Source organism: Chiloscyllium punctatum, chromosome 11 (genome assembly GCF_047496795.1).
Source record: "Chiloscyllium punctatum isolate Juve2018m chromosome 11, sChiPun1.3, whole genome shotgun sequence".
NCBI lineage: Eukaryota > Metazoa > Chordata > Chondrichthyes > Orectolobiformes > Hemiscylliidae > Chiloscyllium > Chiloscyllium punctatum.
This window is the reverse complement of record NC_092749.1, coordinates 13,668,683-13,693,957: the sequence shown is the minus strand read 5'-3', so window position 1 is coordinate 13,693,957 and position 25,275 is coordinate 13,668,683. Positions and strand designations below refer to the sequence as shown.

Below are 25,275 nucleotides of genomic sequence, written 5' to 3'. Positions count from 1 at the left end.
AACAAGTAAAACTAGCTTTCGGAGCGATGCTCCTTCAAGAGGTCATCAACCACCTGACGAAGGAGCAGCGCTCCAAAAGCTAGTGCCTCCAATTAAACCTGTCGGATTATAACCTGGTGTTTTGCAATTTTTAAACTTTGTACACCCCAGTCCAACACCGGCTCCTCCAAATAACCATTGAACCTAATAAGAAAATGATAATATTGTTTTAAGTGAGAGTAGAAAGAAATTTTAATCTTGGCAAGTTCTTAATTTAAAAACAAATCTGATGACGAATCATCTAGACTCGAAACATTACTTTGTTCTCTCTCTGTGGAGGCTGCCTGACCTGCTGTGATCTCCAGCATTTGTTGTTTTTAGTACAGATTCCAGCATCTGCAATAATTTGTTCCTAAATTCTTAATCTAGATAGGAAGTGTCAGTGAGTGTGTAAAGGTTGTGTCTGGTATTGTTCTGTGATCTATGTTTTTAGGCAAAGCTCATTTAACTCTCTAACTGTAGCATTTGGAAGTTGTCTCCAATTCAGTTGCTGATGAATCCCAAAAGTTTGACATTTTGGCTTTGTGTATCCGTGCTGAAGCCCTGCCTGCTGTGTGTGCAATTGTCTCATTAGCACATAGATGGCAGCTAATCAGCCTTTAATTGACTCAACTGCACTTAGAGACACATTTTATGACTATTCAAAGGGTTGCAGGTGTCATTGTGAGAAAGGAAAGAAGGAGGCTTTCACATCTTCATAAATCCCAAAGCACTTTAAAGCCACTTAAGTAGTTTTGCAAATGTAATTGCTGTTGAAATGTAGGAAGCATGGCCGTCAATTTGTCGACAGCATGTTCATACATACAGCAATGTGCTGGTTTAGTGAGGCGAAGCAGAGAATACTGGGCATGCTCATCAGCATCTGTGGTGTGAAACAGAGGCAGGTCAATGACTTTTCATCCAGAACTGAAGAAAGATGTAAATATCAGGGTAATAAGCAAATGAGGTGAGTGAGTGTGGAGGATATGGTGATCCACTGGGATGGCACTGGGCTAATGGACCTGTAAGCTAATGAGGAGAACGTGCGGGCTGCAGATGCTGGAGATCAGAGCAAAGAGTGTGGCCTTGGAAAAGCGCAGATGGTCAGGCAGCAGCCAAGAAGCGGGAGAGTCAATGTTTCAAGCATAAGCTCTTCATCAGGAATGTGGTGAAGGAACTCCTGATGAAGAGCTTATGCTCGAAACATCAACTCCCCTGCTCCTCGGATGCTGCCTGACTGGCTGTGCTTTTCCAGCGCCACACATTTTGACATAGGCTAATGCTCTGGGGAACAAAAACAGAACTTACTAGAGAAACTCAGTAGGTCTTGGAGCATCGATGGAGAGGAAACAGAGTTGACATTTCAAATCTCTTGTATAGGAGTTGTGAAACTTGAAAGAGTTCAGATGAGATTTACAAGGATGTTGCCAGATTAGAGGGTTTGAGCTATAGGGAGAGGCTGAATAGTTTGGGGCTATTTTTTTCCTGGAGTGTCAGTGGCTGACGGGTGACCTTATAGAGGTTTATGAGATCATGAGGAGCATAGACAGGGTAAAAAAGTGAGGTATTTTCCTTAGGGTAGGTAGTCCAAAATTAGAGGGCATAGGTTTAAGATGAGAGGGCAAAGATTTAAAAGGGATCTAAGGGGCAACTTTTTCACACAGAGGGTGGTACGCGTATGGAATGAGCTGCCAAAGGTAGTGGTGGTGGCTGGTACAATGACAGTATTTAAGAGGTATCTGGATGAGTACATGAATAGGAAGGATATAGATGGATATGGGCCAAGTGCTGGCAACTGGGACTAGATTAATTTAGGATAACTGGTTGGCATGGATGAATTGAACCAAATGGTCTGTTTTCATGCTGTACATCTCTATGACCCTATGACCTGAAATCCAATGAAGAAGGGAGTTTCTCCAGCAAGTTCTATTTTTGTTCTAGATGTCCAATATCTGCAGATCTTTGTTTTATTTTAATGCTTTGGCAATATGTGTTTAAATACCAACTTGGCAGCTGGAAACATTGATATTCAATTAATCAATCTAGAATTGAAAGCTCCTCTTAGCAGTGGTACCATTACTGGTTCCTGTCTTGTTGACTAACAATCTTTCAGGTTGGAAATCTGCCTTTCTGACCTGGTCTGACCTACATGAGTCTCCAGATGCACTGCAATATGCTTCACTCATAACAGCAGTCTGAAATTATCGAGCAAGCTGCTAATTTCAAGAGCTATGAAGGGTAGGCAATAAATACTGACCTTGGCAGCAACACTCATATCCCATGAAAGAACTTAAAAAAAATGAGACCTGTGATAGCGTTGAGAGCAGGAGAGGTTAAATGGCAAAAGCTTCTAGAGTCATAGACTCATAGAGATGTACAGTTTGGAAACAGACCCTTCGGTCCAAACTGTCCATGCCAACCAGATAAAACAACTCAATCTTGTCCCACCTGCCAGCACCCAATCCATATCCCTCCAAATCCTTCCTATTCATATACCCATCCAAATGGTTTTTAAATGTTGTAATTGTACCAGCCTCCACCACTTCCTCTGGCATCTCATTCCATACATGTGCCACCCTCTGTGTGAAAAAGTTGCCCCATAGGTCTCTTTTGTATCTTTCCCCTCTCACCCTAAACCTATGCCCTCTAGTTCTGTACTCACTGACCCCAGGGAAGACTTTGTCTATTTACCCTATCCATGCCCCTTATAATTTTGTAAACCTCTAAAAGGTCACCCCTCAGCCTCCGACGCTTCAGGGAAAACAGCCCCAACCTGTTCACCCTCTCCCTACAGCTCAAATCCTCCAACCCTGGCAGCATCCTTCTTAGACAAAACTAAAGAGAGTGACAAGGGAAATGGTGTAGAAATGAATGCAATGTCCAGATGAGGTATGAGTGGCTGAATGACAATCGCAATGTGAACAAATGAAGAAAGAACATAAATATAAACCACAAACAAAATGACCCACAAAGCCAAATAGAGGCAGTGATTACGATCTAAATTGGTGAATGCTGTCTTGATCCCTGGAGGCTCAGGAATGTCAAGTGAGCAGATAAGATTTTGTGACAAACAAAACCAGAAATGTTTGGAAAAGCTCAGCAGGTCTGGCAGCATCTCAGAACTGAGGAGGGATAACTGGACCTGAAACATTAACACTGATTTCTCACCACAGATGCTGCCAAGATGTTCCAGCAATTCCTGTTTTTGTTTCTGATTTCTGGCATCCTCAGTTCCTTTGATTTTTCCCTTTAGATAAGGTTCTGTTCCTTTAGCTTCTGTTAAGCTTCACGGGAGCATTGCAACAAGTCAAGGATGGTGACGTTAAAGATGGAGAATTGATATTAAAAATGACAGGAAGCACTGGGTCACATTTAGGGACAGAGAGAAAGTGTTCCCTAAAACAGTCACCCAGTCTGTGTGTGGTCTTTCCAGTGTTGGGGAGATGGTATTGTCAGTGCAGTGAATGAAGCAAGTCAAACAGAATGAAATACAGTCTCCTTTGGAAGGATTGATAGGGCCATTGGATGGTGAGAAGGAAGACTAACTGGACAGTTATTGCGCCTCTTGCTGTCTTAACAAAAGGTGCTGTAGAGAAGAGGGATTAAGTGAGGAATAAACCAGGAAGTTGTGGAGTGAACAATCCCTTTGGAATGCTGAAAGGGATGGGGGGGGAAGATACTTTTTGTTGTGGAGTCACACAGGAAGTTGTGAAAATGTCAGAAGATCATTGTTAAATCTATTATCATTCTCCATGTTACTCTTGCTCAGTCACGCACTTTCAGACATGAACTCTTCTGTACCGGTGCTTCCAATATGCCTTGCCTTTATTTCAACGAATGAAATCCCTCTCCTGTGTGCTGGGCTGGATCCTCAACTGCATGCAATCTATTTCACACACTTCTGCTGTCATGCGTTTGCTCCTTCCCAAAATCATAACAGGTTCCCCTTGTTCTCAACTTCCATCTCGACAGCCTCTGTGTCCATTATCCAGCTTCTATTGAGTCCATTTCCCAATTACTGCTGAACTTTCACAGTACAAAGCACAGTTCGATTATGCTTCACTTGGCTGCCTTCGATTTATCACAAATGCACATCCCACGACAGATTAAATTTGTGTAACTTGTACAGTGTTTTTTTCCACTGTTGTATATAGGATATGCTGTAACACTAGGGGAAGATAGTGCAGGGCTACATGCATACAGCAGGGGCATAAGATTAATTGCTGAGAGCTAGAATGTATTTGAAAGTCACATGCTCTACTTGTACAGCAGAATGACTCGAGGTAAGTGACCAAGATTTGGAACCCATCCATGAACTAAGCAGTGTGGGAAGGTGCTCTCTAACAATTTTAAATAATTAAGGTTCAGATTTATCTGAACTTATCAAAGTTCTTCAGGCACAGTGCAGACTTGAGCTAGATGCAGTGAAATGTGGATTAATGTGAAGTTGTCCACTCCAGTTGGATAAACACAATGGTGGACTGTTACCTAGACAGGTGATAGATTCGGAAACATTGATGTACAAAGTGAATTCAATCAAAGTAACTCATTGAACTCTGATGATTGAAAGCAAGTATTTGGTGCAGCAAGCAGATAGGAAGGCAAATGCAATGGCATTCTTTATCACAAGAGATTTCCAGTAAAAGAGCAATGCATTTGTACCACAGATGTCCAGGTTATTAGGGGACGAGGCCTGTAGTATCGTGTGCAGCGTTGGTCTCCTCATCTGAGAAATTATACACTTGCCACAGAGGGAGTGCAGTGAAGATTCACCAGATTGATTCCTGGCATGGCACGATTGTCCAACTAACATTACAGCATGGCACTATTGTCCAACTAACATTACAGCATGGCACTATTGTCCAACTAACATTATAGCATGGCATGATTGTCCAACTAACATTACAGCAGCAGATTATTGTCTTTGCTCTTCCACGAATTGCGGGTGTCACTGACAAGGTCAGTATTTGTTGCCCAGCCCTCAGTGCTGTTGAACATTCTAGATGGTAGTTCGAGGTTAGGAGTCACATATAGGCCAGACCATGTCGGGACAATAATGCCAAAAAGGCGGTTAGTTACTCGAAGGTTGTCAGAATGACACCAACAGCATAGGTTCAATTCTCGCAATGGCTGAGGTTACCCCATGAAGGACTGTCCATCTGAACCTTTCCCTCGCCTGAGGCATGGTGACCCTCAGGTTAAAGCAGTACCAATGACAGAGCAGCCCTTTGTCCTCCTTGGACTATGATGACTTTACTTCTCCTAAAGTGCATTAATGAAAAATGTGGGGTTTTAGAAAAATAAATAGAACTTTTTCATTGTCACTGGTAATATGACTAGCTTTTAACTGAGATCTATTAGTTCAATTTAAACTCCACTATTGCCACAGTGGGATTTGAACCGACTTCTTCAGGGAATTAGCCTGGACCCTGGATAACTCATCACCACTCCACCACCATCTCCTCTCATTACCTGCACATCATGAAATGGATATTCATGGGACCTTGCTGTGCACAACTTGGCAACTGCATTTCCTACATTTCAATAGGGTCTACACTTCAAAAAATACATAGCTGGCTGTGGAGTGTTATGATGAGATTGCAAAAGATGCTATTGAAGATTTTTACCCCTAGGAGGCAGACTTGGACAAATCCAATGACTGCTCCCTAGATTTCTGAGGGCTCAGCAATGGAGAAAGACTGGAGAAAGATAGATGGTTATTCCAAGTATTTAAAATAAAGGCCAATCTCATTAATCAAAATACAATCATGAAAGTACCACAAGGGAACTGCAAAGCTAGAGCGTTAATTCCAACTAAGTTGTGTTCAACACCTCATGTATAAACTATGACAAGGTAAAGATCAGGGATTTCTTTTCATGTGTGTACCACCCACAGGATAGTCCTGAAGCAAAATCTGATCATTATGACACCAACAGATGTTGAATTCTGAGTCTCCCCTGTGACATTGAGCCATATCCATGGAGATTAGGAGTGAGACGTGCAAACTTATCTCACAGGTATCTCCAATCATCAGAGAGAGAGGGAAAACTTTCAAGTTTCATGGTTTGAAAGGCAATGTGTATTGATCCAAAGTGTCATCTCATTTTTTTTTGGTTCCCAAAAAGTCAGATAGCGTTTGGATCAATGACGTGGGAGGGGCGATGGGCAGGGAGATGGCAATAGCCTCAAGACTGAACTTACGTAGAGACGAAGTACAATGGAAGATCATTTTATGCCACTGACTCCTGCTTGAGGCTGTGGCCATTGCTGATGGTGTTCCTATTGCTGCTTCGTACAGATGTCATCCTCATGGCCGACGTACTCTGGAAGTAGCTGTTGGAGCTGAAGTGCGATTGTCGCCTCTGGCACCGGAGGTGACCATTGAAATGCCTCCGGAAACTCTCGCTCAGAAGGTACAGGGCGAAGGGGTTCACGCAAGAGTTAGAGAAGCTTAGCACGCGGCCCAGCACGGTAACCATGAGGTGCCCAAGGGAGGGGTCGATCTCGCCATAGTGGAAGGAGCGGTACATGTACAGCACGTGGTTGGGGAACCAGCAGAGAGCAAACAGACCCACGAACACCAGCACAATCTTCGCCAGGCGCTTTCGGGTTTCCATCTGGGAAAGGAAAGAGCGAACATAGGGAAAAGTGAACTCAATGGGAAGAACAAGCAATGCCAAGCAACACCAACAGTAATGGTGCCTGTTCATATACAGTCAACTCAAAAGACCTCTCCAACCCCAACTGTGCCAACACCCACAGCGCACAGTGATAACAATTACCCCCAACTTTTGAGAGGTTGAATCCATTGTATTCCTTTGCAACTGAGCACAGCATGGTGAAAACTGATCCCCCACTGCCCCCCCCCACCCCACCCCCAGATCCCTATCTAAACCCTGAACTTGTCCTTTCCAAGTAGTTACCCTTCCTGCTGTGCACTGAACCATCTCCTCTTGCCAGTCTACTATTGAAGGCAGCTAGCTAACAGAAATGGCCCATCCCAATCGTGAATTATCACTGCAGAAACAAACCTAACCCAAAGGATTTTCAATATCAGTTACTGTTAATGGAGTTTTCCTCAAATGTCTCAATTCACTGTCAATGATCAAATGTTTAAACACAAACGAGCAAATTTAAACAGAAAAATGCAAAGCCTAAATGACCACTGCTACAAAGGGCATATAAATAATTTCATTTATATCCAATGATGCATCATTTAGTGAAATTCTGAACAAAATGGTTTTATGGTTCATGACTCAGTAGGCATGTTCACCTATCAGTCACTTTTTATCATTTGCTTTTTGTAATTTTCTTCTATCTTCAGGTATAATAATTACCAAAAAGGCCAATTCATCTCCTTGAGTTCATTTCCTTAACCATCTCTCCTTCTATGACCTAAGTGGTTAGTTTTCCTGATTGAATCAGGTCTGTTGTCCAATCTTTACAAGTCTCAAGTTCCTTTCTTTATTCCTACTTCATGTGGTAAAATTGCAGTTAGGGCATCAGTGAGGAAGATCATTGAATCTATTCCACCTGATCCAAATAATCTCGACTGTCCAATTCACTTCATCCTCCTATCCCATCACACCATCTTACTGTCCCAGGCTTTTGTTGCCACTTCAATGTTTGAATGTTAGGAAAAGTTCTAGTGAACCCATCCATCCACACACTAATGTACAGAATGTTAATCTTTGTACTATAGGGTCCTAAGGACAGTTCTTCAATTTTTTTTTCTTGGAATCTCAACAGTATGTGACTGCTGATGTTGAGTCAACTTCTACATTTAATACATGCATGCTCATTATGCTAAAATCAAGTCTGTAAAGATCTCTGGGACCAGATATCAGACAATTAAATGGGGTTGGAGAGGAATCTTTCAATTTTTCTAAATCATTCTAATAGGATTTGGTTTTTAATCTGGTTCTTTGCTACTCCAACATGACGTTCAGTCGCTGGCCACCATTTTTGTATGGGGACAGGCTGCACAGGTCTCCTCCTGATGGTCACCCACATGTCCTGAACTACCAGACTGTCAAACAAAATCAAGCTACTAACCTCAGCGTGTTAATGTATTGCTGTCAAACATTAAACCCAGAAATAGCTCACAGGGGAATTCACAGCAAGCTGGTGTTTATATTGTGTGTGAGCAGCCATCTTTCACTACAAATCCATGCAATCAAGGATAAAACAAACTCGTTCTCTATTATTTTTCACAACTGATTCAGCCAGAATAAAAATCTCATCCTATTTTGTGACCTTCAATTCACCAGAGACCAATCTTCTTCAATGAAGGAGAGGATTATAGGTTTGTGTGTGTGTGTGTGTGTGTGTCTGTGTTGTGTGTGTTTATATGTGACTGTGTGTAAATATGTGTGTGTGTATACATGTCACTTTGTGTGTGTGCCTGTGTGTGTATGTCAATGTGTGCCTGTGTGTGTGTGTGTGCATGTGTTTGTGTCTGTGTGTATATGTGTCTGAGTATGTGTCTGTGCATGTGTGTTTATGTGTCTATGTGCATACGTGTCTCTGTGTGTGTATGTGTCTGAGTATGTCTGATTCTGTGCACGTGTGTCTGTGTGTGTGTCTATATATATGTGTGTCTGTGTCTACGTGTGTATGTACATTTCTGTGTGTGTTATCAATATCAGGCTCTTTTTCATTCTTACTTTCCCATGTACCTCATGAACCACGATTCTCTTGAATGAGGGAACAGGCTGTAAGGGCCAAACAACGGATTCCTCTTCCTGTTTCCTGTGGTCTTATGGATTGCATGTTTAGTTCCCAGAGCTGAACATTGCAGAAAATGCAGGGCAAAGTATTCCCGCGAGCTGGTGAAATCCCCTTGTAGCTATTTTATGGGAAGACCAAGTATATCTTGTGCCAATCGGGGCATTTAACATTTAACGGTGGGTCTTCAGCTGGGACTAAAGACCATAAAGGCAGTGGGGATTCTGTCCCCTCAAAGCTGCTGGTCAGTCAGAGTTCAGGAGTTCTATTTCATGGCAGTGCCGCTGGGAGGCCAACATTACACTCACCTGAAACATCAGATCAATGAGGGGTGCAGCCATAGATGAATGATGGCAGGAAGAGGGTGCAAAGTAATTTGGACCAAGCCAAACCCCCTGAAAATATTTTATGAAGGTAGCCCAGACCCTAACCTTTTCTTATTTACAGGCAAATGTGAAGTGCTGCGACTGATCAGACTGCTCGATGTTCAGCAAGACACAATTTATTTAAACTCTGTAGGTGAAATGTAAGCAAAAGAAAGATGAATTTAGAATAACTTAGCTATTGGAAAACTTAACCGAATAATAGATACAGTGCCTATTGCTAATTAACTATTCCAGTATAGTATCAGCCCATAAACACACCCCTTTGCAAATTCAGACATAGATTCTCAGGTGCAGTTCTCCAATCCAGGAGGAAGAAACATCGAAGGAAGTTTAAAAAAACCAGCATGCAGGCATTCCCAACAAACACCATCCAGCGTTGAATATAATTAAGGATTTGGAATCAGAATGTGTGATTCACAAAGAAATTCAGCAAGGCCAGAACTCAGGAGCTTATTCCTCAGATCACCACAGGGTTGACATCGCTGAAGAGATTATTTCAGTGCCATCACCAGCTAATTAAGATTTCATGTTTAAACCTGCATTCAAAAAAATGGCGTTCACTCAATAGTCTCAGGGCATCTCAATCACCATCTCCAGCCAACAGGGTCCTTCTCAATTACAGTGATCATTGTACTATAGCAAGGATGTCAAGCCATGTCTGTAAAGCAAGATTCAACAAACAGCCACTGCAGTGCGTGACTAGACACAGTAACCAGTTCCAGAGCAGCTAGATCTTAAAGTCTGGTCAGTTTATATGAATGGCCATTGACCTGAAATGTAAACTCTGTTGTGTTGGAGATGGGTCTGAAAGGATTAACACAGAGGAATTCCACAAGCCCCGCCCACCATGAAGATGTCATGTAGACTTGTGAGCAGCTCAGAATCACAAAGGAGTGAGACCCAAGATCTGATCTTCCTCAAAGTCTCTGTACTAACATCTACCATATCATTGTAACCTCTAACAAGTCACAAACAGGCACTAAACTAGATCTAGTTAACCATGAGAGATCTTCCTTGTTGGACCAAGGAGAAGCTTTCCCCTCCCACACGGACCCTGTAGCCTCCCAAGCTTCAAGAGGATGCTGGCACCAATTGTGATCATGACCAGTATGAAAACAGGCCATTGCCCAGAGGATAGCAGATGCTGCCACTGTGCTGCCCCCGTGTTTCCAGCACTTCCTGCTTTTATTCCTGCCATGGGTATTGGCTGAGAAATAAATATCGACCCAGGAGATTTGGGGGGAGAACTCTCCCTTTGAAAAAAAACTTAAGACCTTTTCCATCACCTGAGACTTTAATCTCATGTCTCACCTTTAAAAACTGAACCTTCAACAGTGCTGCTTGTCCCGCGTGAGCCTTGGTTTTGATCTCAGTTCTCTGAAGAGGGTGTTGAACTTGCTAATCCTTTGGGTCCCAGTTGGCAACATTTATGCAAACACAATAACGCTGCAGGTCATGGAAGTATAGACAAAGCCGCATCAATACGATCAGGAAAACAGCCTGAGTACTGTTTTGGCATTAAAGGGGAAAATCTCTTGTTCCAAATGGAGGCAGCAACATATACTCCCTCCACCTGCCAGAAATATATCCACTTACTCACTCAATCGATCTGTGAACTCCTTACATTTTCTTCACAACGTATTTTCCTCCCCATCTTATCTGAAAATTTAGAATTCTAGAATTCCTACAATGTGGAGATAGGCCATTCAGCCCATTGACTCCGCACCAACCCACTGAAGAACATCCCATCCAGGCTCACTCTATCATTGTAACCCTGCGTTTCCCATGGCTAACTCACCCAGCCTGCACAACTCTGGACAGCATGGAGCAATTTAGCATGGCCAATCCACCTAACATGCACATTGTTGGACTGTGGATGGAAACCAGAGCACCCGAGACAACCCACACAGATGCGGGGAGAATGTGCAAACTTTACACAGGCAGTCATCCTAGTGTAGAATTGTACCTGATTCCCTGGCGCTGTGAGGCAGCAGTGCTAACCAAACCCTCACCTACATCACTGACGGCAAGTTTAAAAAACTTGAGTCCATTTGACGCATTCTGCCAATCAGGCAAAAATCCTTTTATGCATACAGGGCTCCCAACTTACAAACATCTAACTTCTGAATGCTCATACATACAAACATGATCCCATACAGGGGTGTCATTTTAACTTATGAATATTCCTGTACTTATGAACAGTTACTTTATATTGTCCTGCATTGCATTCTGACTTGGGTACAAATCGGCCTACAAATGCACTCAAGAACACAACCTGTTCACAAGATGTGGACTGCCCATACTCAGTTTTCTACCAGCCAGCCAATCTTCTTTCTATGTTAGGATGCTGCACCCATCCACTATCAGCTTTTATTTTCTTCAATAACCTTTGATGTGGCACCTTATTAAATGCCTTCTTGAAATCCAAGTGAAGTGCATTTGCAAGATTTCCTTTATCTGCAACACACATTACTATTTTTAAAAAATCTGATTAATTGGATAAATGTGACTTTCCTTTTACAAAACCATATTGACTCCTCCTGATCACCTTGAGTTTTTCAAAGTGTCCAGTTACACTCTCTTTAATAATCAATTCAAACATATTCCCCACAACCCATGTCAAGTTAACTGACCTATAGTTTCCTGTTTACTGTCTCCCTTCTTGACTGGAAATGTTCTATTTCCTACTTTCCAATCTGATGGAACCTGTCCTGAATGTAGCGACTTTTGAGAAAAGTAGCATCAATGCATTATTAGCAACCTCTTCTAAGACCCAAGAGTGATGTTTGTCTGGACCCAGGGATTTAATTGCCCACAGTTCCATCAGTTTCCTCGGCATCACGGCCACCATGATTGTAATTTGACCAAATCCCTCTCTCCTTTCTACCTCCTAACTTACAGCCATTGCTAGAATGTTTTTGCATCCTCTATAGTGATGACAGAAGCAAAATATTTGTCCTTTCCATCCACCATTTCCTAACAATAGCAATGACACTATTTATCATGGTGCCATAGCTGTTATGGCACAATGCCATTACTGTCAGTAACGTCTGCCCAGTTAAATACCAGGAGCCCTACTGATCTCTGGTATGGAAATCCAAGTTAATGCACACCACTCCTGTTCTGCTGGAACATGGAGATTTGTTCTGGATGATTTATTTACTAGAATGCAGCCTCTTTCTCCATTCCTATATATCAAATCAATTGGTTTATGATGTTTACAGTGGGCTGCAGCTCCAGAATCTACTGGCAACCACCAGACATCAGGCACTGCTTAACCTGATACTGGATTAGTGGTGCTGGAAGAGCACAGCAGTTCAGGCAGCATCCAACGAGCAGCGAAATCGACGTTTCGGGCAAAAACCCTTTATCAGGAATAAAGGCAGTGAGCCTGAAGCATGGAGAGATAAGCTAGAGGAGGGTGGGGGTGGGGAGAGAGTAGCATAGAGTACAATGGGTGAGTGGGGGAGGAGATGAAGGTGATAGGTCAAGGAGGAGAGGGTGGAGTGGATAGGTGGAAAAGAAGATAGGCAGGTCGGACAAGTCAAGGAGACAGTAACTGAGCTGGAAGTTTGAAACTAGGATGAGGTGGGGGAAAGGGAAATGAGGAAGCTGTTGAAGTCCACATTGATGCCCTGGGGTTGAAGTGTTCTGAGGCGGAAGATGAGGCGTTCTTCCTCCAGGCGTCTGGTGGTGAGGGAGCGGCGGTCAAGGAGGCCCAGGACCTCCATGTCCTCGGCAGAGTGGGAGGGGGAGTTGAAATGTTGGGCCACGGGGCGGTTTGGTTGATTGGTGCGGGTGTCTCGGAGATGTTCCCTAAAGCGCTCTGCTAGGAGGCGCCCAGTCTCTCCATGCTTCAGGCTCACTGCCTTTATTCCTGATGAAGGGCTTTTGCCCGAAACGTCGATTTCGCTGCTCGTTGGATGCTGCCTGAACTGCTGTGCTCTTCCAGCACCACTAATCCATTATTTGGTTTTCAGCATCTGCAGTCATTGTTTTTACACTGCTTAACCTGAACCTATCCTGCATCAATCACACTCTCAGCCACAGTTAGAATGCAGTTCAGAATCTTCCTTGAGGCTGACTTTAGCCTCACTACGATTGCACAAACCATTGCAGAAAGAAAGAAGAATCAGGTGACCAGCGCACATACACAACAACAGTGCAACATCCGGACTCAAGCTGAAGTCTAATCATTTTAAACTATAATCTCACTCTCCATATTGTTTCTCTTTCTTTTATCTGGCTTGGTTTTGACTCTTGTTGTTACTTTTGCACTGCGACTGTTCCCCATTCAACCAGTTTCACCTCCTTGAGTGCACAGAACCAGGCATCGGCCATTCAGCCCATCGAGCCTGTCGTTCTAGATCCTGCGTGAGCATCACCTGAATGCCACTTTCCAGCACTATTTCCATTGCACCTTGATGTAAGCCATCTCCAGAAATTTGTAGTGAGTGCACCCAGCTTCCGTAATCATCTGGGAGTAGAGAATTCCAAAAGACCAGTCTCTGAGTGAAGGAATTGCTCCTCATTTTAATCAAATGTAACTGACACTGTGTTCCCTGATGCTTGAACACCGCCAATGCTCCTTCGAATGTTATTTTCCACTGTGCTAACCTCCAAAGACTGTGTGCAGCAGTGCATCAACTGGCACAAGTAAGAGATGCCTTTGGTTTGTTTGTTGGATAGAATCAAACTCCAATGCTTGTTTGTTTGCTTCAGATATTACTGTACAGAACCGAACAACTTTAGTAACCATGTATATGTATATATAAAGTGCATTCCAGAGGCAGATGCCAGTACATCAGCACAGTGTTTAGTGCATGAACCCTCGTTACTGATCCTCTTTGGCCCTGACCCATCACAGTTTATTATTTCATACTTCCTGTCATCCTCACTGTCATTAATCACTCTATAATTTGCTTCCTCATCCTATCCCGCTACTTCTCGACTTTGACATTTCTACCTTTGGATGAATGGTCATTGACCTGAAATTTTAATGTTGCTTCTCCCTGTGTGGCTGCTCCCAGGATTTCCAGCATTCTGTCTGCTCGATTCAGAGATTCCACATTTGCAATATATTGCTTTTGTAACTGTGCGACCTCATCCATTTGTTGTTTTAGTCCTTCATTCCAATCACAGGCTGACTGGAGGCTTTGTTCTCATCCTCCTTTGCTTTTCTAGTAAAGCTCAATCCAATCTCCAGAATGAGCACTCATCTTTCAATTAAACAAGTTAAAAGCTTCTGAAGTCTAGACTTGAATTTAACAAACTAAGAATCTTACCTGTTTCAATAAGTTTGCCTCTTTATCATCTAAATGTTCATGAGTAAAGGCCAAATCTCCACAACATCTCCTCAGACAGTCCTCTTTGGCCCTGACCCATCACAGTTTAACCTGTGATGGATCACAGACTAACCCCAGGAACCTTTTGTGGACTACTCCCAATGTCTATTTTTATCTTCAGATAAGAAGCCCAAAACTATTTACAATATCTGAGGTGTGGTCTGATTTATGCTTTATATTGTTTTAGCCAAACCTCCCTGTTTTTAGTTCAGTTGGCTGGGTTGTATTGTGAAGCTTCACCATGTGTTCAATTCCCACATTGGCTGAGGTCACCATGAAGAACTCTCCTTCTCAACCTCTCTCCTCGCCTGAGGCACAGTGACCCTCGGGTTAAACCAGCACCAGTCGTCTCTCAAAAGGGGCTAGCAAAACTACAGCCCCTTTACCTCTCAACTAGGTAAAGATGGCAGATTTCCTCCCTTAAAAGGTCTTGATGAACCAGACTGGTGATCATGGTAATCCAGTAAACCCAGGTTACCATTACTGATTGTGAATTTTTAAATTCCAGATTCAATTCAGCATTGGTTTCACATTCCCCAGCTTCTGTGACTGGATTATTTACTGAAGGCTCCAGGTCACTGGTCCAGTCCTCTGAACTGTTACTCCAGCAATGTAACCACTGTGCTCCCATGCCTGTGTTATTGCAGCCGTCCAACAGAAAGGTACACTGATACAAAAGCTCTAAGCCAGAAATGTAGCGATAAAGATGCTTAAATCTCTGAATACAAATGATTTTATCCACAGTAGAAACAGCTCAGATATGTTTTACACTGAACAGTGCTCCCTCAAGACACAGCTGGCTTTCGAAAATCCCATCAAGCTTTTCTTCTTGATTAATTCATGCTCCAGGTCAATATTTTCAATGTCTAACTCCCCCGTTAAAGCTCCATCTGCCCCCAGAGCTTTGAAATAGACAGTAATGGGGCTGTCACATGGTGGGATTCAGTTTAATCAGAAGCTGCCAGTTCAGAAGTGTGTACTTGGCTAATCCGTACACAAGCACAAATATAGATATAAAGGCATTCTAAAGAGAGAAGGGAAAGTGAGGATCCATTTACATTGCAAAGCTTTTGCATATATTAATAGTACAATGCATTGTGAAATGCTTTCCACTTCATGGTTTGGAGATGCCGGTGGTTGTGATGCCTGATGAAGGAGCAGCGCTCTGAAAGCTAGTGCTTCCAAATAAACCTGTTGGACGATAACCTGATGTTGTGTGATTTTTAACTTTCCACCTCATGTCATCTTCGATATTCGCTCCCTTGTCTGCTGACACACAGTCATAAGATCGTAGGATCCTGACAGTGTGGGAGCAGGCCATTTGGCCCAACGTGTCCACACTGACCCTCCGAAGAGCATCCCACCCAGACCTGCAACTCTGAATTTCCCATGGCCACTCCATCTGTCCTGCACGTCTGTTGACTGTGTGAGGAAAGTGGAGCACTCAGAGGAAACCCACGCAGACACAGGGAGAACATGCAGACTCCATGCAGAAAGTGGCTGCGGTGTATACCATCTACAAGTTTGACTGCAGGAACTCACCAAACCTACTCAGGCAGCACCTTCCTAATTTGTGATCTCTATCATCTTGAATGTCAAAGGCAGCAGATAGGTGGGAATACCACCAGCTACAAGTCCCCTTCCAAAGCACTCACTATTCTGACTTGGAAATGTATCGTCAAAATCCTGGAACATCCTTTCTCACAGCATTGAGGGTACACCTACAGCCCATGGAATATAACAGTTCAAGGCAGATCACCACCCCCTTCACCAAACCAAATAGGGTTGGGCATTAAATGCTAGCCCAACCAGTGACAGCTACATCACATGAACAAATCAACAAAAATAATGCTGACATCTTGTAGAGCAACTTTGACAATAGGTCAGGATCTCAGCTTGGATATGCCCTCAACGCCAAGCTGGTATGTTATTACATCAATGTGATACTGTGTCCAAGAGGTCAATGCCAATATTCTGCAGTATAGAACATTGAGGGGGGCAGAGTCTCATATAAACCTATAAAGTTCTAACAGGACCAGACATGGTAAACATAGGAAGGATGTTTCTGATGACCAGCAAGACCTATCAGTCTAAGGATATGGGATAGGCCATTTAAGACTGAGATGAGAAGCAATGTCTTCACTTAGAGAGTGTTGAGCCTGTGGAATTCTCACTCACACAAAGTTGTTGAGGCTAAAACATTAAATGTTTTCAAGAAGGAGTTAGAAACAGTTCTTAGGGCTAAAGGGATTAAAGGGTATGGGGAGAAAGCAGGAACAGGGTACTGAGTTTGATGATCAGTCATGATCATATCAAATGGGGGAGCAGGCTTGAGGGGCCCAATGGCCTACTCTAGCTCCTATATCCTATATTCCGACATTTCTATGTTTATCCCCACCCGTCTTCACCCTAACAGCATAAACTTTGATTCTTCTGTCCCTCCAGTATTTGTCTAGCTTCTCTATAAATGTAACTGTGCTGTTTGCCTCAATCTGTCCTTTCGATAACGAGAATCATGGGCAGCTTGTGGACTGGACATTTCCTCAGACACACTCCCAAACACTGTTCCAGTTTATCTCAACAAAACCCTTCAATGTTCTCTTCTCAGGGCCTCCAGCCAGATGGTAATGGACAACCCTAACATAGCAGGTCAACCAGAGAGCAAGCTGGAGAAATTTACAGAGTCGCTTCTCACTGGAAATTCTATAAAGGGAGGAAGGAAACGTTAGAGGGCAGAAATATTCAACTACATCAGGAGTAACCAAATTCCACAAGCAACTCAACATTTGTGCCTCCAAGGCTGCCATGTTCAAGTGCATTTGCTGCCAGTGGATTTAACTTTTCCAACTTTCTTCTGGACAGCCTCCTCTTCTTGACCTGTCATAAACTTAAACTCCCCCCTCTTCCCATATCCAAGCTCATGACAAAATCCATCCAGATATAAAACTCATACAAACCTGTAAAGTTCTAACAGGACTGGACAAGGTAAACATAGGAAGGATGTTCCTGATGACCAGGAAGACAGTACCAGGGCTTACAGTTCACCATATTGGCTCCCAGTCCAGCATTTCCTCAGTTTTACCATTCTTATCTTCATTTTTATATCCTCTAATGGCCTCACCTTCAACGCCAACATCTACCCCTTGCAACATTCTCTGCACCCTCCAGTGAACCTGCAATATTTTCCCCATTCCTTCCACTTTAACTTCATCACCCCACACTCCTCATCCAAAGTACTTTCATCATTCTCGATCCTAACATTCCAATTCCCTTCCTATACCTCTTTGTATTTCCACATGTCTCACTTCCAATACATTGTTGATCACCTATTCCCATAGCTCATTGTGGACCTCAGGGTTTGACCTCACCTCTCTTGGGGTTAACAGTCTGGGGAAGACAGTAATTGCTGGCACCTTCACTGGTATAATGACAAAGTTCCACCCCAGTGGAAACCCCAAGCTTGTTCCACCACATCATCTGCCCCATCAAATGACCCAGAAACCCTACTGCACACAACTGGTTCCCCTGACTGAGACTTGCTGCCTATCTCTCAGTCTAAAATGACATTGTCCACGTGTTTCGTGGTGTTTCCTCAGACAGCCATGATGATAATCCAGATAGATGAAGAATCAGCCCAGTGAGGGATAGACAAACAGGTTGATTTCCTGACTCTGTAATATCTCCAGAGATGAATGAAGACAAATTGTTTTATAATTCACGCTTCTATTTTCTGGAGTAGAATGTTCAATTTAAAGTAGTACGTGTTTTTAAACAGTGGTGCATTCTCCAGTTCAGAGATTAAATTTTTTTGCAACAAGTTCCTTTTTGCGTTTTACAATCACATGATTAGCAAGTACTTTGGCTTCGATCTATCCCTGTTAAAAACCCATGTGCTCGGTAAAACCAAATAAACCAACCCTTATTAGCAAGTTGGTATTGAAAGAATTGATTCGAATACCTTATTTCCGCACTGGATGGAGTAATAGCCCAAGGTTAGTGGTTTATACAGCTATATTTTTATTTTAGTTCAGATCTGCCTGAAGATGAAATTCGTCTAAGGTTGTATTTTTTAACAGTCTTAAGGCCTTTGGATTGAGTGACAATTTCATCACATCATTTTATTGGACATGTTAAGTTTTCATGAAATCTTTTACAATCGTAGCCTGTATCTAACAGTCAATGCAGTGCTTAGAAACATAGAATCACTGTGCCCTCTTGTGAAACGTGGTCACTGTTGTCAGACTAGAAATTCATTTTTCACCCCGCAAGACACCACAAATGGCAATAAGATAAAATGACCAGGCACTTCACAGCCAGACAAAATAGGAGTAGGATTAGGCTATTCAGCCCCTCAAGCTGGCTCTGCTGTTCAATAACATCCAGGCTGGTCTGACTGTAGCCTCAAATGAACATTCCCAATTACCCCTGTTCACCTTTCAACCTCTTGCTTGACAAGAATTCATCTATCTTTGCCTTAAACAGGACTCTGGTTCCAGCTTCTCAACAAAACAAGTCCAAAGACTTATTGAGAGAAAACAATTCATCTCACCTCTGTTTTAAATGCGTGACTCCTGATTTTTAAGCAAGGAATGCTGGTTCTGGCTTCTAATCTAACAGGAGTGTTTAGTAATGTTCGGCTGATCTGTGAATATTAGGGAGGCGTTGCCTCTCCCCACTGCTCCTCATGCACTGCAAGGGACATTTCATGTCCAACTGAGATTAGCCAGGAGGTTAGACTTAGCACCACGTTGGAAGTTTGGTACCTCCAACAGTGCAGTTCCCCCTCAGCACTGCACTGAGACTGCAGGCCTGGATTGTGTGTTCAAATTTCTGGAATGGGACTTCACCCTTTCCGACCCAAAGGAGGGAGTGACAGTCTCTGAGGCATGGTAGACACTCAGAATCATAGAAATGTACAGCATGGAAACAGACCCTTTGGTCCTACTCATCCAAGCTGACCAGATATCCTAACCTAATCTTGTCCTATTTGCCAGCATTTGACCCATATCTCTCTAAACCTCCTATTCATATAGTCATCCAGATGCCTTTAAAATGTTGTTATTGTATCAGCCCCCACCATTTCCTCTGGTAGCTCATTGAGTGCATTGAAGACAGAGACAGCTAAGTCCTTGATTAGTAAGGGGATCAAAGGTTATGACAGAAGGAAATAAGTTAGGGTTAAGAAGCATAACAGCTAAGATCGAATGGCGGAGGAAACTAGATGGACCAAATGGCCTATATCTGCTCCTATATGTTACGATCTTGCACGTATGGAATGCTGGGATTACTAATCCAGTGATATGCCTCCAATTACTGCAAGGACACTGAGTTGGATGATCAAACATGGTTGTATAGAATGATTGATCAAAGGGCTGAATGGCCTACTCCTGCTCCAGCTCCTATTTTGTATGTTTTTAATAGCACCAATGCCCAACTGGGTCTTGGTTGTCCCCTGTAATGTTCATAAACGGTTCAGTGACAGGTAGTGGTGGTCTATAATAACCTACCTGTCGCCTGACATGTTCGCTGCTTTCTCCAGGCATGTCATGTGCACTCTTGATTAAGCTCTGAGCGATGTGGAAGTAGTAGATGCTGATTATACCGAGGGGGATGAGGTAGTACACCAGGAATATCATCACCGAGTGGATTTTTGCGTGTAGTTTGTCAGAGAGAGGGTATGGGACACAAGCACTGAAGCTTTCATTCTCCCCATTGTGATGCTGCACCACCTGAGAGTAAACTGCCTCCGGGATGGCCAGGAACATGGAGATCATCCAGATGGTGACCGCCTTGAGGCACGTGTGAAAGACTGCACTGGACGCTTGAATGTCCATGGGGTTTACGATGGCCTTGTACCTGCAGCAGCAATAAGTGTACAAATGTTGACTTTAGTCAAAGAATTTACAGTATGGGGCAGACTATTCAGCCCAACAGGTCCGCGCCATTCAGATGGCCCTTCTCCAACATTATTTTGCCTTATTTGCCAACGTATTTTTTCCATTTCTTTTACTTTCCTGTTCGTACAATTTCTCCAGGTCTATGCAATTCACCTCAACTACCCTTTGTGATAGCTGTTTGCACACTCTTGACACTCTCTGAATAAATAGATTTCCTCCAAAGGCCTTTTCCCTCATTCCACCATGAGATGTAACTGCCACTGTCAGGACCAACATTTGTGGCCCATCCTTAAGTTCCATGAGACTGTGTGTCTTGCTTGGCTATTTCAGAGGGTAGTTAAGAGGCAATCACACTGCTCTACATCTGCTGTCACCAAAGGGAAGGTTGGGAAAGGATGGTAGATTTCCCAAAGAATACAAGACATTGGTTAGTCCACTTTTGAAATACTGCATTTAATTCTTGTCTCCCTGCTACAGGAAGGATGTTGTGAACCCTTGAAAGGGTTCAGAAAAGATTTAAAAGGATGTTGCCAGGGTTGGAGGGTTTGAGCTGTATGGAGAGACTAAATAGGCTGGGGCTGTTTTCTCTGGAGCATCAGAGGCTAAGGGGTGACCTTATAGAGGTTTATAAAATCATGAGGGGCATGGATAGGGTAAATAGATAAGGTCTTTTCCCTGGGGTGGATGAGTCCAAAACTAGAGGTCATAGGTTTAGGGTGAGAGGGGGAAGATTTACAAGGGACCATGATGCAACTTTTTTAACACAGAGGATGGTACATGTATAGAATGAGCTGCCAGAGGAAGCTGTGGAGGCTGGTACAATTGCAACATTTAAAAGGCATCTGGATAGGTATAGGAATAGGAAGGGTTTAGAGGGATATGGGCCAAGTGCTGGCAAATGGGACTAGATTAATTTAGGATATCTGGTCATCATGGACAAGTTGGCTCAAGGTGTCTGTTTCCATGGTCTAACACACTATGACCCTAATGTTAGTTTGAACTTATTGATGACAATTATATATTTCTGATCCTCCATTTTAGATTCCCTACAATGGGAATAACTTGTCTCTGTCTATAACCTCAGAGACTTTGATAATTTGAAATGATGTAACCTAGGTTTTACAATGCAAAAGCTGGTCACTGCACACACTGGTGTTTATTGCTCTACATGAGCCTCTCCCACATCACCTCACCTCACCTAATCTGCACATCCTTCTGTTCCATTATCCTTTCTCTAATAGCATTGCCCTTGTTTTGGAGTTTCCAAGAATTAAAGATTCATTTCCCAGTCATTGCTGCAAGCAAGGCTGTGTCAATAAAATAAGGAATGATTTCTTAATTTCTTTGATTTTTCTTTTGTTTATCGGTTCCAAAAATATGAGCGATGAGTTAAAATTTCACTTTAATCGGGAGGGCCAGACAGAAATAAGACTTCATGTGGATGTAACCTCCAGAAATATGTTCAGCCAGACTTGGCAACCAAGTTATACATTTCTGATGGACCCGTAAAAGCATTGAATGTTGCATAAGGTTCGAGTTCTGAATGTTCATTTAACAATCACTCCATCCATTCTCACACATAGTCTGTAGGTGGAGCCAAGGAGTTCCACTGGAACTTTCAGAGGGAGCTGATACATCTGGGGATATGGGAGGCGATGACCTAGTGGTATTATCACTGGGCAGTTAATCTAGAGATCCAGATAATGTTCAAATCCCACCACGGCAGATTGTGGAGTTTGAATTCAATAAGTATCTGGAATTAAGAATCTAATGATGACCATACTAATTGTCATGGAAGTCCCATCTGGTTCACTAAGGTCCTTTAAGGGAAGGAATCTGCCATCCTTACCTGGTCTGTCCTACATGTGGCAATGTGGTTGACTCTTAACTTCCCTCTGAGCAATTAGGGATGGGTCATAAATACTGTCTAGTTAGTGATGACCTCATTCTGTGAATGAATAAAGGGGAAAAAGAAACTGGGGCCAGCTCCCTGAGAGTCCTAGTCATTATACATCATACCAGATGTAGTTGTACTCATTGCTATCATCATGCAACAAACATTCCTGTTACCTAAGGACAGTCTCTTCTGTCAATATTGTATAGTAGTGGATCCTCATCCAATTATCATTAGACAGGCCAAAGTCAAAGCAAAGACAAAGGAGAATTGGTGATTACAGATCACATCAAACAGCCCTTACCTAGTACCATTGACTGGCAGAGACAGCGAGAGGGTTTGCTCGGATAGTTAGATGAACAGCCGGGTTTGCATTGTAGACGAAGGGGCTGAATTCTTACACCTACTGAGGTTACTGCAAAGTATTCTCTTTCTCAATCTCTCCCCTCGTCTGAGCCATGGTGTCCCTCAGGTTAAACCAATGCTAGTTGCCCCTTTCTAATGAAACAGCAGCCCCATGGTCATCGAAGATATTTTAAAATATTCTCTTATGGGAAATGGGCTTCACTGGCTGGGTCAGCATGCATTGTCCATCTCGAATTGCACCTCGAGAAGTGGTAGTGAGCTGCCTTCTCAAACCATTGCAGTCCATGAGCTGTGAGTAACAATGGCACCTTTAGTGTTAGTAGAGGTGGCAAATGCCACATAGTGTCAGTGATCATCACTTGGGAAAGTTCTACACTGAACGTGGTTAGTCCATGTCTGAAGTATATTCAGCAGCTTTCATGTCATATTTTTAGGTCCTTTAAAAGTATCAGTGAATCAAGTAATCAGATTAGGGCCTTTGATCTCAACGCTTTTCCACTTCCAAGCCTCTCAAATATTAAGCTTTCAACATTTCCTCCTTTCTCACTGAATATAAAATAGGTTTTAATGGGAATGAAATCACCTTCTTTTGTAAGGTTATTTCACTTTCTTATTCTTCAAGTTTAACCTTTGATGGATAAAGGACATGTCTTTAATAGAATCATAGATTACCTACAGTGAGGAAGGAGGCATTTCAGCCCACATCAACCCTCCAAAAAGCATCGCACACAGATCTATCCCTGCAACTCTGCATTTCTCATGGCTAATCCACCTAGTTTTCACATCTCTGGACCATTTGGCATGGCCAACCCATCTAACCTACACATTTTTTGACTGTGAGAGAAAACCAGACTATCCAGAGGAAACCACAGACATGGGGAGAATGTGCAAACTCCACACAAGTAGTCACCTGGGGGTGGAATTAAACCCAGGTCCCTGGTGCTGAGAGGCAGCAGTGCTAGCCACTGAGCCACCGTGCCACCCTTTATAGGCAAGATCGTGAGGGGTTCCACAGTCCTCACTTTCTCCTAGAAGATCGTGAGGGGTCTCAACAGGTTAGTCTGAGACAAGCGGCACGGTGGCACAGTGGTTAGCACTGCTGTCTCACAGCGCCAGAGACCCGGGTTCAATTCCCGCCTCAGGCGACTGACTGTGTGGAGTTTGCACATTCTCCCCGTGTCTGCGTGGGTTTCCTCCGGGTGCTCCAGTTTCCTCCCACAGTCCAAAGATGTGCAGGTCAGGTGAATTGGCCATGCTAAATTGCCCGTAGTGTTAGGTAGGGGTAGATGTCGATGTAGGGGTATGGGTGGGTTACGCTTCGGCGGGGCGGTGTGGACTTGTTGGGCCGAAGGGCCTGTTTCCACACTGTAAGTAATCTAATCTAATCTAATCTAATCTAAAGCCACTCCCATTAGCACCAGGCTCAAGAACATTAGTATAGGATTTGGGAGGTCATGTAGCAGCTGTACAGGATACTGGTTAGGCTACTCTTGTGTGAAATTCTGGTCTCCCTGATATAGGAAGGATGCTGTGAAACTGATTGGCAATATAGATAATATGAGACCAAACCTTTTTGTTGCAGTGAGTGACTAAACTGTGGATTGCACTATCCGGAAGTGTGGTAGAGGCAGATTCAATCATTACTTTCCAAAAACAATTGGATAGGGATATAAAATGGAAAGAAACTGCAGGGTTGCAAGGAAATCTCAGCATTGCAGTCTGTGTCCAATGATGTTGCCCATGAACAGAGCTAACAGGGGTTTGTCAGATTAAATGGCTCTCCTTTGTGCTGAAGTATTTCTATGAAATGTCTCAGAAGTGCAGTCAACATGGCAATGTAGGAAGCACAGAATAAAAGGACACAGGTTTATAAACTAGTCTAGTATCAGGCCTATGGCCAGTCACCTGATTGTATGTGCTGAGGATTCTTGGTTTCACTAACATCAGAGTGATAGTTAATTCCCTCTCACCCCATTGTGTGAGGGTCACTCAAATACTGAAGTCAAAACCAGTCTGGTAGCTTCCCACTGGCATACTCTGCAATGCAATCTGTCCCTCATATCCTTCTTTCTAACTATTCTTGCAAATTCTATTCAAGATTCCATTGAACTCACTCTCTTGCTCCTCCTAAGTAACAAACATATCATCCTCTGTGCTCATTGCATCCTAATTGAGCTGAAACCAAAACTCAGTATGCTTCCCACATTGCATACAAACAGAAAACATAACAGCTCAGTACTGTAACAGTGAAAAATTGTTTTGCATAGATTCATGGTCATAGAGATGTAAGACATGGAAACAGACCATTTTGTCCATCTCATCCATACCAACCAGATATCCTAGTCAGAAAGTGTTGCGCTGGAAAAGCACAGCCAGTCAGGCAGTATCCGAGGAGCAGGAAAGTTGATGTTTTGAGCATAAGCTCTTCATCAGGACCAGAAATTCCAACCTAACTTAGTCCCATTTAGCAGCACTTGGCCCATATTGCTCTAAACACTTCCTACTCAAATACTCATCCAGATGCCTTTTAAATGTAACAGTTACATTTCGTCTAGCAGCTGATTGCACACACACACCACTCTCTGCATGAAAACTGTTGTCCCTTATGTCCCTTTTATATCTTTCCCCTCTCACCCTAAAC

General features: G+C 43.1%; 1 protein-coding gene across 3 annotated transcripts in view; it reads right to left on the bottom strand.

Moving 5' to 3' along the window:
* Nucleotides 1-4,914: 4,914 nt before the first annotated feature.
* nmbr (neuromedin B receptor) overlaps nt 4,915-25,275 on the bottom strand; it is a 39,204-nt gene continuing 18,843 nt past the window's right edge. For 2 of the 3 annotated variants that reach the window (XM_072580108.1, XM_072580107.1), the window contains exons 2-3: nt 19,985-20,333; nt 5,915-6,636 (exon numbers count right to left, since the gene is read on the bottom strand). In XM_072580108.1, coding sequence (XP_072436209.1) covers nt 6,250-6,636; nt 19,985-20,311 — 714 coding nt within the window. In that variant the 5' untranslated portion in view covers nt 20,312-20,333 and the 3' untranslated portion in view covers nt 5,915-6,249. Of the gene's footprint in view, nt 5,281-5,914; nt 6,637-19,984; nt 20,334-25,275 lie in introns of those variants that run through there. The other variant, XM_072580109.1, reaches the window with a different exon arrangement.